The sequence below is a fragment of the Pteropus vampyrus genome, unplaced genomic scaffold (assembly GCF_000151845.1).
Source record: "Pteropus vampyrus isolate Shadow unplaced genomic scaffold, Pvam_2.0 Scaffold85, whole genome shotgun sequence".
In the NCBI taxonomy this organism is placed as follows: Eukaryota; Metazoa; Chordata; class Mammalia; order Chiroptera; family Pteropodidae; genus Pteropus; species Pteropus vampyrus.
Window position 1 is genome coordinate 1,379,098 of NW_011888866.1, and position 12,338 is coordinate 1,391,435.

The following is a 12,338-nucleotide window of genomic DNA, read 5'->3' on the forward strand; positions in this document are numbered from 1 at the left end:
ATTCAAACCCATGTCTATCCGATGACCTCTTTAGAGCTGGTTTCCCAAACACTGGGCCTGTCTGATTTTGACTTCTTTGGAAAACTTGCTTTACAAAACTAATTCTGGGGCCTCATTCCTGGTGAGTCGATTTAATCAATCTGGTATTTTTAACACCATCTCCAGGGGATTCTGATGGGCAACTAGCTTGGATGGGGGCACTGGCCATCCATAATTTGGGAGTTGTGAGGATCTAATAAGGTGACATGTGGGGAGAACCCACAGCACATGCTAGTTGTGTGGCACAGACCACCAAGCCAGCATTGCCGATTGGCTCAAAGCTGAAAGCCCGTGGTCCTGGAATGGCCTTAGGGGAGTGAGAGGTCAGAGCCTCCCCTGGAGGAGGGAGGAGGTCATGAGTGAGTGGCCAGAGGGTTTGGTTTAACAAAGCCAGTGCAACTGATTTGAGGCCCTTCCCTAAGCCACAGCTGTGAGTTTTCTGGGAAAAACACGGAGCTGGGGCAGCAAGCTGACGAGGCACCAGGGCTAAGATGGAAATGCCCACTTGGGCAGCAGGCAGGGCTGATCCCAGTGGGCACCTTTGCCTCAACTGGAGGAAGAGAGGCAGTGTGGGAGGGGAGAGCATATGGATTTGGAGTCAGTCTGACCTTGACTCTCAGTTCCACTGCTTATTAGCTGAGACACCTTGGGAAAGTACTCAATCTCTCCGAGCCTCGGTTTAGTTATATGTAAACTGGGGATGATGATAGTACCTGCTTCAGAGAGTGAGATTCACATGAGATGAATGTGAATGCTTTACAAACTAAGTGCTATAGGTTTTGTTTTATATGGAACCCTGGGCTGGATGCTTTTAGGAACACAGGAAGAGCATGAGAAGCAGGTCCTGGCCTCAGCAAGTGCGCAATCTAGTGGTGCAGACAAGACTGACTCACAGAGTTCTTGGCAGAGTTGGTGCTGCAGGCAGAGATTCCTACTTAAATGAGGAGCTGAGAGAAGGAAGAAAGGTTGGGCTGAGTATTCAGATGATGCTTTCTGGAGGAGATAGAATTTTGGCTGGGCCTGGAAAGATGGGTAGGCAGATGATAAAATTAAGACTCTCATTCTGGGAAAGAGAGACATGATCAAGGAAATAATGAGAAATGATGATAATGGCTACAGTCTGGGGGTGAAACAGAGTGGGAAGAAGGAAGCAGACAATGAGTGGGGGAGGAGGCTGGTCTACGAAGGTCATGTTCCTCAGCCATGTACAGGTAATTCAGCAGGGATTCAGAAAGGTTCCCAGGGATGACTGTGGTCCACGCTGCATCCCAGAAAGAAGTGAACAAACGGTGCTGGGCACCACTCCTTACGGGGACCATCTCTGAGCCCTCAGGACAACTCTATGCCATGGTAGATGTTGTCCCATTTTACAGACAGGAGACCAAGGCTCCAAGAGATCCAATGACTTTGCCCAGGTTTCACTGTGAACTTGGATTTGAACACAGACTTGCCTGACTCTAAGTTCTGGTCATTTACAACTTACTACATAGCTCCCCTCCGTGCCCACCTTCCTCAACATTGCCTTCATCCTTCAGGGACTCCTAGACATGCTGTGCTAGACATCACCCATAGACACGAGTCCCAGCTTCCAGTTGGCACCATAGCAGGCACCTCTGGCCAGATCTACTGGGATGCGAAGGGGCATGTTGGCCTCTCCCACAGTTGCCTTCCTGATGGGCTGAGCCGAGTGGGTTTGTTTTGACAGGTGAGGGCAGTTCTACCTCCTGGTGGCAGCTCCATGGGATGTGGGCAGTAGTGGCACCTATGGGAATGTGATTCCTCCCTCTGCCATGCTTTGGAAGGGACATCAAGTGTGTGGGTAAAGTATTTGGTCAAAATAAATAAAGCTGGAGGAGAATGACAGAAGCAAGGGAGTACAAATAGGATCATACTACCCTGGAAGCCAGTCTGGCTTGGGCCCAGAGGCCTATGGTTACAGCTGCCTATTCTTCCTTCCTAAGCTGGGGCTGGGACACTTGAGCCTTTGCATGTCCTACCTTGGGGTCCAGAGCAGTGAGAATTTGCCAGCCAGCTGGGGAGGTTGTGCTATCTTGCAATTGCAGAGCCTAGAGTTCGAAGGGGCTTTGGATATCATCCAGGATCTATTTTAGAATTAGGAGGCTAAGGCCTAGAGAGAGGAAATGGCTTGTATAAGTTCATAGCCTTGGGTGCTATAGCTGAATGTGGAGTTTCCCAATACCCAGGCCTGGGCTCTTTTCCACCAGCCTATGCTGTTTGGGGAGTGGGGAGCAAGGAAGCTTAGACTAAAAAGTCTTGGAGGAACTGCTGCTTTGCTGGCCCTCAGGCTGCCCCTAGGGGCCCTCTCTGAGTCCCTTTCCCTCCCCACCCATCCCTGTAGCAGCCCTGTGGAGAGGAGTGCACTTGGGTCCCCTGGTGGTGGTGGAGGACCTCCAGGGGAGACAAGGAAGGACCACTGATACCCAGTTCTTTCCATTCATATCAGCAAATTTTAATGAAACATGCAAGACACCATAGGGGATGTCAGGATCCTTAAAACTGATTCAAATTTTCTTAGGGAGGCCACCACCCAGGAAAGTGGCATCATCACAGTATGAGAGACAACCTGCACCTAGGATCACAGGCTTGTCGATGCTGTCAGGGTTAGAGCACAAGGTCAGGGAATGTTTCACTGAAAAGTGATGGAGTAAAAGGAGACAAAGATGAGGGATAGGCTCTGAAAGTGTGAAGAAGAGTAGGAAAGGCCTTCTAGGCCAGGGGAAGAGCGGGAGCAAAGGTTGGTATTGAGACATTGCTCTGGATGTGATCATACCACCCTGAGAGGGTATGTGGCAGGTGCAGACAAGCGATGGGCAGGGAGGCTGGAAAGGCAGCTTAGGGCAGAGCCTCGGATGCCTCAAATATCAGGCAGGGCATTTGGGCTTTCTCTGATGGTCAGTGGGACGACTGAAGATATTTAACCAAACTGACTGATGTGAAGAGAGCTAGGGCTGACTACCCCGGGAGCTTACTATGACTCTGCCATTATGAACTGTTGGAGCTTGGGCAAATGCCTTAGCTCTCTGAGCCTCTGTTTCCTCATCTGTGAAATAGGATTGATAACAGTACCCACCACTCAGGGTGGCCTCAAAGGATGACATAGTGCATTAGTGCCCTGCTCGCCTTAGTAAATGTTTGGTAAGTGTCAGTCCCTGCATTGCTTCCTGTGTATCATCAGGCTATTAGTGGAGCTTGGGATAGGAAGAGGAAGCCTTTTTGAAAGCAGGAGGAGCTGCAGATATGGGGTCCAAGTCCCCTGGCCGGCCTAGAATCCCCTTGGTGGCCTGGGAAGGAAGCAGGAAGCACATGGCCTCTGTGTTCTTGCAGTCAGGGCAGGTCTAAGTCTGAAGATGCATCTGGTCCAAATGGCCCTATGTGTGAGTCAGGGAGGTGGGGACAAGACCCCAATCCTGACCCCCTATCAGAACATTTCTGCTGTCCCGGGCAACCTCCCAGTCTGAAACCCCCAGGCCACATTAATTTATCCAGACTCACCTTGGGACTCTCTTTGCCAGGATCTCTTTTCTCACTGAGATGAAGAAGTTCAGCCCAGGAGGTCCTTCCTGAGCCTCTGGACACAGCATGAGGGCCAGGCCAGGGGCACAGGTTGGAGCCCCTCACCTGGGTGAAAGCATCACCGGCATAAAAGGGATCCTGGAATGGGAAGCAGGTGCTAGGGCACGAAAATTGCTGTACCTGAGCCAGAATACAACGTTGCCCCCAGATGGCCAGGCCCAAGCAGCAATCCCATTTCTCCCTGGGATAGATTCTGAGGATCTTTGAGAAGCAGAGAAGGGGGATCATTTCGTCTAGTGGTTAGGAGCGTAAGCTTTGGAGTCTGTCAGATAAAGACTAAAATTCCTGTGTCCACGAGCCAGTATTTCAGTCTGGGTTTCTTTTCTGAAAAAGAAGAATGATAACAGCCACCATGTAAGCTGAGAGGATTCAGTGAGGTATAAAATATGTCATGTGCTTGGTTGATGCATTGCAGGAGCTTACTAAATGGCTCCCGAATTGACTCAGGGAACATTTATTGAGCACCTGATGGATTCCAAGCTCTATACTAAGCTTTGAGTAGATGATAGGAGCAAAACCCTCAGGAAGCTCATAGCCCAGTGCAGGGAGAAAGATAAGTAAGCTGCCACCCTGAGACAGTTGAAGAAGCACTGCAGTAAGGGAAGCGTATGGCATTATGGGAACTGGAGAGGTGGCGTGTGTACGTGTGTGTGTGTGTGTGTGTGTGCGCGCGCGTGCGTGTGTGTGTGTGTGTAGGGCTCTAAAGGAGGTACTATTTTTACTGAAATATGAATATGAATTAGCTGGGTTTGAGATAGGAACTACGCAGGGAGAGTCTTCCAAGCAGGGGAGAAGTCACATGCCATGTGTTAGATTCTTAGAGTGGGAGAGAGATCCAGGTGAGAAAATGTCTGCCTATGTCCACTGAGGCTCCTGTCCCCATTCAACGTCTATTGTGTGGTGGTGCCTAGGCCTTGAACACACTATGGTAGTCAAGACCTAGGCCTTCACCTTTTGGCCCCAGAGACAAGCCTCAGGGCCATTCCTTGGAAGAGAAGAGAAGTTCCCAATAAGGTGGCTGAGGAAGGTGGTGGAGTGAAGGGCGGGGAAGCTAGCTTCCCAAATGATGGTGCGCAGTGGGGAGGGTGCAGCTCACTGCACGGACACTTGTGGGGTCCATGGGCAGCTACCGGAGAACTGGATTAGGGACACTGGAGTAGAGCCACCTGCCGGGGTCTTGTCTCCTGACCTCAACCTGTCCTCGCCCTTCTTTTTACAAAGCCTAAGACTCTGCTCTGCCTTAGAAAAGGACTTTGACACCTTTCAAAATAAAGTTGAGAGAAATCTCCAGAGGAGAGAAAGAATAAGTCTAAAAGAGTACAAAAGGAAATGTATTATTTATTTTTTTGAAAAGGAAAAAAGAGGGGCCCTCAGCCAGCTCTTGAGCGAAAGTTTCCAGACACTGTGACGTGAGGTCACAGAGATGTCGAGTGCCAGGAAGTTTAGAGTAAGGGCACCCAGGGTGTCCAGATTCAGAATCAGTTCAGCTAACAGATAGGGCCACCGTCATCCTGACAGCCTCTGTGCTCTGCACTGTGGGGGTGAAGATGCAAAGCTCTGAATCCTTGCTCCTGCTGAGGGTCCAGTAGGGGAGCTAGGACAAAGACAGCAAGGACTGTTGGACGAGGGAGAGCATGACAAATGTTATAACAAAAAAGTTTCAAACAGGCACAAAGGGGCTTGGGGAGGGAGAGTTTACTTCTGGTGGTGGGGAGTGTTCGGTGCTGCTGAGGAAAGGGTTCAAGGATGAGGTGGATTGAGTTAGACTTTGAAGCCTGGCTAGGATTTCAGTGGGCAGAGATTGAGCAGAGGGCTTTTCAGGTAGAACAAATAATGTGAGAAAAGTGTAAGATGGGAATTTTTTCAGTAGTAGCTTGAGAAACAGGGACAATTTTTTTTTTTTAATGTACATACATACATACATTTATTTAAAACTGCTTTAATTGTACACTTTATTTAAAGTGTACAATTTACAAAGTTGTATGCCTAACACGGCAATCGACTTTAAAAATTTTTCATCACCCCCAAAGAAACCATGTACACATTAGCAGTCACTCCCCATTCCCCCAGTCCTAAGCAACTACTAATCTCCTCTCTGTTTCAATGATTTTGCCTATTCAGGATATTTTGTATCAATGAAAATACACAATATGTGGTCTTTCAAGACCGATTCTTTCACTTAGCATGTTCGTCCATGCTATCGCATGTATCAGTACTTCATTTCTTTTTACTTTTTTCTTTTCCTTCATTCTTTTTTTATGGCTGAATAGTATTCCACTGTATGGATATACCACATTTTGTTTATCTACTCATTAATTGATAAACATTTGTGTTGTGTCCACTTTGGGACTGTTATGAATATTCTTTTGTGACATTTGTGTACAAGTTTCTGTGTGGATATATGTTTTCAGGACATTCTACTTTGCATGGAGTCTAGGACAGTCATGGCGGGGAGTGGGAGGAAAGGTGAAGTAGAGGGACCTGCTCACCCAGTGCGTACTCAGTGGTTGGGTGGGAGTGAGAAGGGTAGGCTCAGGACCCTGTTCCAGCCTCACTGGGAGCCTGGGGTGTGTGAGGACAGGGCAGGGCTGTCCCCCTATCTCCACACACCCACATGGTTGTGTCAGATCTAGCAACTGTTTGCTGGGCTGGAAATAGCCTGGGAAGCTGATATTCTTCCTGGAAATCAGGTGCATTTTTTCCTGTATTCTGTAGAGAGCCAAAATGAGTTAAACACACAGAGAAATGTGAACTGTACCGTTAGTCTTTGTCAACAGGAAGCTGGCTGGCCAAGGGAAAGAGGTGGTCAGGAAGATGAAGGTCTGTAAGCCAAGTGTAAACTGAGGCTTGGCTGCAACGCCCCTGTCCCCATCACATTGACACAGAGGCAGCAGTTTTATTTACAGGAAATGCTGCAGGTATCTCCCTGGCCCCATTTGACAGGTGGAGAAACAGAGGCTCTTTCTGCATCGTAGGGATCTACCATTCAGAGACAGAAAGGAAAGGAAAGACAAAGTCTCTATTTTTGTCGTGAGCAGCAGGTTTGGTAAACCCAGGCCTTGCCTTTGGTACTGTGCCTGTTTTGGGGTTCACAGAAGACAGAGGACACAAAAACAAGAAAGAGTTTATGTTGTCTTAGGCTCCTAAAAAAGAGCACCAAACTCCACCCTATCCCCAAAGCAAAAACACAAAACAGAGCTTTAATTACCATCTTTTCTTTTTTTCTTCTTCTTCATTTTTTTTTTTTTTGTCGTTGTTGTTCTCCAGCCAGAAAACATTATGTTGTTAGACAAGAATATTCCCATTCCACACATCAAGCTGATTGACTTTGGCCTGGCTCACGAAATAGAAGATGGAGTTGAATTTAAGAACATTTTTGGCACACCAGAATTTGTTGGTGAGTTCTAGGCCTATTTCTCTTCCAGCGAAGAATCTAGGATCAAACAGTAAAGAAATCCCAGCAGCAAACCCTGAGGCTGGGGCCATGGCCTCTGGGCTGAGAGATGATGCCTTGGAGACCCCTCTAGAAACCTAATGGGTGGGAAAAGAAATGTATTGCCTGGCCTCTGGGTGAGAGTCCAGAGCTGGCTTTTTAGCTTTTTAGTGCCCAACGAGTCCTGGGAAGGCCAGGTGGGGCTAGAGGCCTTTGCAGAGTTAAGCCCTTTGCTAGCCCCACCTCCTGCTCTTAGATGAGAGTTTGTTGTGAAGATTGAAAATTACTTTGCCCTCTTGCATTCCAGTAAATTCAACTTTCTCTGGGTAGCTTTTGATTTTCTAAAAAGAAAAAGAGAAATCATCTGCCAGATGCCAGATCCTCCCACTTGCCTCCCCTGTGTGCCTGACGTTTTTTCATGCACTAGGGGGCCCTGGCAGCTCTCTCTTCCCTCTGTTTCTCTCACCCTTGACCCAGGCCCCAGAAACCCCTTCCTGGGGCTTGGGCTACAGGTTGGGGTTCATAAAGAAACAGCCTTGTAAAAGGGAAAAGAATGAGAGTTGAGAACCACTGTCTCTGCTTTAGGAGGTGGGGTGGTCTTGGAAACAGAGAGAGGGCTTGGTCTCCTCAAAACCCAGGGGCTGAAACTTCTGACCACAGTCTAATCAAAAAGAAAGACAGAATGTGTCAGATAGATTTTCAGGCCACACACACCATCTCTGCACCACTATGGAATGGTGCTGCAAAAGCCCCACAGACCTACACCCCACTCAGGGAACCCTTGCTGTATGCCAACCCTTGCTGTATGTCTGATGCTCTACAGACATTATCTCAGTTAATTCTCAAACCACCTCATGAAGTACATTTAATTATTTTCTATATCGAGGGTCTTGTTCAGGGCAAAACAACCAGTAGATGGTGGATCTGTATTTGAGATTCAAATACAGATATATCCAACATCAAAACCTATACTCTTTCCATTAAACTGGGTTTCTCTCTGAGAAGACTCTGCCCTCAAGGGACTTACAATTTGTGGAAACAAGACATCAAGCCACCAAATAAAAGTGCTGGAAGGCTCTTTTCAGATCATCAGGTCTAGTTTAACAAATGTGGAATTGGAGGGCTGGAGGATTTTAGTTAAGGTCAACCAGTGGTTATTCTTCACCTTATGTATGACAGATATTAGGTGAGGTACTAAGGACAAACATGATGATGGTAAGGAGCCACACTCAAAATGATACAGCCAGGGTCACACAATGAGTTGAGAGCAGAGCCAGCTTGAACCTGGGGCACATGACATCTATTCTTGAACTTTTTCTGAGACAGCAGTCACTGCCCAGCATTCACATATGTTGTAAAAAAAAAAGGATATGTTTATTTAGTTGAGTCATACCAAGTGTTAAATAATAGTAAATGGCTTAACTAGAAATTCAGGGCAATAATGGAAGAGTTTCCACAAGACAGGATGTTATTAATTGTAAAGCGAGTGATATAGACAGCTCTCGAAGACTGGTCAAACAAGATACCCATTCTGGCAGAATCAGCGGGATCAGTCATGGCCTTGAATCAGTGAGGGACAAGGGCTGTTGTGGGTGGGAGAAGTGTCTGAAGAGGGGTGGGGAAGGAGCCAGGGTAGAGGGGGAGCACATCCCATAGCAGGGGGATAGGGCCAGAATTAGTGCATTTATCAGGGACAACTCACTGTCTACTCTGGATGGAACAGGGAATTCACACAGACTGGTTGTGTGAGTGGGATATTCATGAGTGGGGCCAAACCGTAGAAGGTTTTGCCCAGCAGTATGCTAGTAAATGTCTAACAACTGGGTCCCAAAAGAAAACTCTAATTTATAGCATTTACCAATTTCAAACTACTAACATGTAGTCACCGAATTCAGAGTTAGGAAGAGATGCATACAGGTGACCCTTCTGAGCCAGTAGGAGCCAGCACCAGCCCCAAACTCTTTTTGTTTTTGTTTTTGCTTTTTATACCTTACAGATACACAGGGTGGCTTCTCTAAGCTCCTGCTCAAACTATGATAACTTTTTTTGCCCAAGATGCCTGAGAAACAGGTCATAACCATTTTCCCTACTCCCACTATTCCTTTGAAATTTCATCCTGAGACTCAGGGTTAAAAATTTGATGTCAGCTTCCAGGAGTGTGGTGAACCCAGTCTTCCAAAAGCCCTCCCATGACAAAACTGGATCCTTGCGAAATATATTCTTTTTAATGCAATTTTGGACTCATAGGAAATGAGAGAAATCTTTAAGGGTAATGACTCCTTCAACATCATGTGTATCACCCCCAAAAGCCAATGAAATGAACTTAGAGCTGGAGCTGTGAACCGCAAGAAAATTCAATAGAAGGACTTCTCCTAAAGGCAAGTGCACATATCAGCATTTCAGTCAGAGACTAGCAAGATTAAGATGTTCAAAGACATGAGATATTGAAATTACTAGATAATGATTATAAAATAAATGGAAATAAAAGGTAGAATCACGAAATTAGCGAGCAACAAAAGAGTATTAAAAATGGCCAGGCAAATTCTAAAAAGAACCAGATAGAACTTTAAGAAATTCAATATATACTCATAGAAATTTAAAACTCAACGAACGGGCTAAACAGCAGATTACACACTGCTGAGGAAAGAGTTGAAGAATTCGAAGACTAAGCTGGAAAAGAGTGACGAAGACATAGAAATATGAAAGAGAAGATAAGCAAAAGAGGGTGAAAAAAGAAAGGCTAGCATAGGTCCATTTGGAATTCCAGAGCAAAGAATAGAGACAATAGAGGAACAATATTTGAAGAGAATAGCTGAGAATCGTCAGAACTGATGTAAGAACATGCATCCCCTGATAAAGAAACAACAGTATATACCAAACGGAAATATAAATCCTTATGTAGACACGTAATAGTTAAATTCTAGGATACCGAGGACAAAGAGAAGATCTTAAAAGTAGCCAGAGAAAATGACATCACCTACAAAAACAAACAAACAAACAAACAAACAAATAGTAATTAGACTGAAAGCATACTTCTCAAAACAACAATGGAAGCCAGTGTCCAATAGAATATTATCTTCAAAGAGCTGATGAAAAATAAAAAACCCATAATTGTATACCTCCCCTATCTCCTCCATTTCATCACCAAGCTTTTTAAAAGAGTCGTCTACATTTTTATCTCTATTTCCCACACCCTGAGCATTGCAGTGAGTGTGAACTCCAACACTCACTTTCCAGTGCTGTTCTGCTTCATCTCTGGGCCAAATTTGGTCTCCTCTCCTCAGCAGAATCTTCTTTCCTAGACTCTGTACCCTCTTCTTATCACCGCATCATCCACACAACTCCTATTTCCACCTGTACAATGACTCCAAATTTGATGGCTCTGGCCCACTTCCCAGTACCCAGATTCTTCCTGGACATCATTCCATGGATGCCCCTCAGGCACTTCAAGCTCATTATCTCATTATCTCATTACCTCCTGCCCCTCAGGTGGGAAGTACCCTCTTTCAGACCAGACTCAGAAGTGTGGATTTCCTCTCTGCCTTCTTTTCTTCTCCATGACCTCCAGTGCTGACCTGACTTTTTTCCAAGCAGGCCTTGTCGCTGGGCCCTATTTCCCCTTCCGGCATCTTCCTCTTCCTACCTCCCTCCTTCTTTATCAGACATCTCTATGTGTTTTCATTCTTATTATCAAGGCCCCTTTGTAAAACATCTCTACCAGGATAACAGACAACTAACTTCCTCAAATTCTTAGACCCAGATTATCTTTCCTTGGCTCCGATTTTCCTTTATGGGGGATTCAGGATGGAGACATTTGGCACAAAACTCCCTAAAATTCCCTATTGCTGTCTCTTCTCATTTTTATACTCCTGCTGACTCTTCAATATGGCTTCTTGCAGCTCCAGAAATTGTGAACTATGAGCCCCTGGGCCTGGAGGCTGACATGTGGTAAGTCGTGTAGGTCCCCCAGGTGGTCTAGGGATCCTTCCAAGGGTAGAAGGCCTCAGACCATGGTTTTGGCTGATATCCTCCTTGGCCATAAAAACTCCTTTCTCTACACTCACTTTTCAAGGCTTTAGAAAGCTCCTGCATTTAGAGGCCACCATGGAGGGGCAAGCGACTGCTTCCCCTGAGAACCATGCAGGGGGTCCCTTGCTGGTCTGGGATTTGAGCCAGGAGGCCTTGACTTGACTGTTCTTTATTTTGCAGGAGCATAGGCGTCATCACCTACATCCTGTGAGTATCCCTGATCCCAAGGCTCTTACACAGTCTAGACCTGGGGGAACTGGGAGGAATGAGAGAGGGGCAGGCAGACAGACAGACAGACACTTCCTGAGCATCCACCATGAACCAGATGTGTTCACTCCATTTCATACATTTGGCCCTGGGGTTAGGGTTGGGCAGGAACCCAGGAGAGCAGCCTGTGAGTATCCTGTGCACTGAGCCCTCCATCCTGTGCACCTTGTGTCTGCATCCCCATTGTGGCCAGGGATCTACCACTCGGCCTCACCCAGACTGAGGTTTCCTGTAAAAATGTCAGCTTTCACTCAGAAACTTGGGAGAACCCTCAAGCTGCAGTGCCCACCTCTTTTTTCTCTCCTTTTGCCTTTCTTTCCCAGCTTTCATTCCCTCCTCCTTTCTCACCAGGGTCTTTTCCTGTCTCTGAAGTATTAAGTTGCTTAAGCAGAGATTTCCTGCATAGCTGTGTGTGCAGTGCATCTGACACTTTCCATCTCTGTGACCTTGGGCAGATTCTTAACCTCTCTCTGGGCCTGTTTTTCTCATCAGAAAAATAGGAATCACAAACTTCCTGCCGTGGGTGTCTCAATGAGGGTTAAATAAGGCCACGTGCAAATTTCCTAGCACTGCTCTGGCACATAGTACATGGCCAATTAGTAGGTATTCATTCCTCAGTGCTTCCCAACCAGTCTCCCTTCACAGCACAACTGGAAAATGCTATTTCTGTGGCACACTGGGTAAGAGTCAGCCCACAGCCAGAGAGGGCAGGGGGGACCAGCTCTCAACAGCTTGAGGCAATCATTCTCTCAACACCCTCGTAAACCATTGCCTGAACTGAGAGCTCTGTACGATATGGGGGACCGCCCTGAGCTTCAGCAGAGGGTCTCAATCCTAGCTGCACATTAGACCTTTTAATACCAATCACAGTCCAGGCCCCACCCCAGATCTATTAAATCAGAACTGCTGGGGGTTGGGTCTGGGCACCGATATTTTCTAAAAAGCCCCAGAGGAATTAAATGCAAAGAGAGAGAAT

At 46.6% G+C, this 12,338-nt stretch overlaps 1 protein-coding gene across 6 annotated transcripts in view; it reads left to right on the forward strand.

The window, feature by feature from the left end:
- The window catches only part of DAPK2 (death associated protein kinase 2), a 108,509-nt gene that overhangs the window by 75,233 nt on the left and 20,938 nt on the right, over window positions 1-12,338 (forward strand). For 4 of the 6 annotated variants that reach the window (XM_011363359.2, XM_011363363.2, XM_011363361.2 and 1 more), the window contains exons 5-7: window positions 6,901-7,030; window positions 10,966-11,014; window positions 11,276-11,302. In XM_011363359.2, the coding sequence (XP_011361661.1) occupies window positions 6,901-7,030; window positions 10,966-11,014; window positions 11,276-11,302 (206 nt within the window). The remainder of the gene's footprint in view (window positions 1-6,900; window positions 7,031-10,965; window positions 11,015-11,275; window positions 11,303-12,338) is intronic. The other 2 variants (XM_011363360.2, XM_023532509.1) reach the window with 2 other exon arrangements.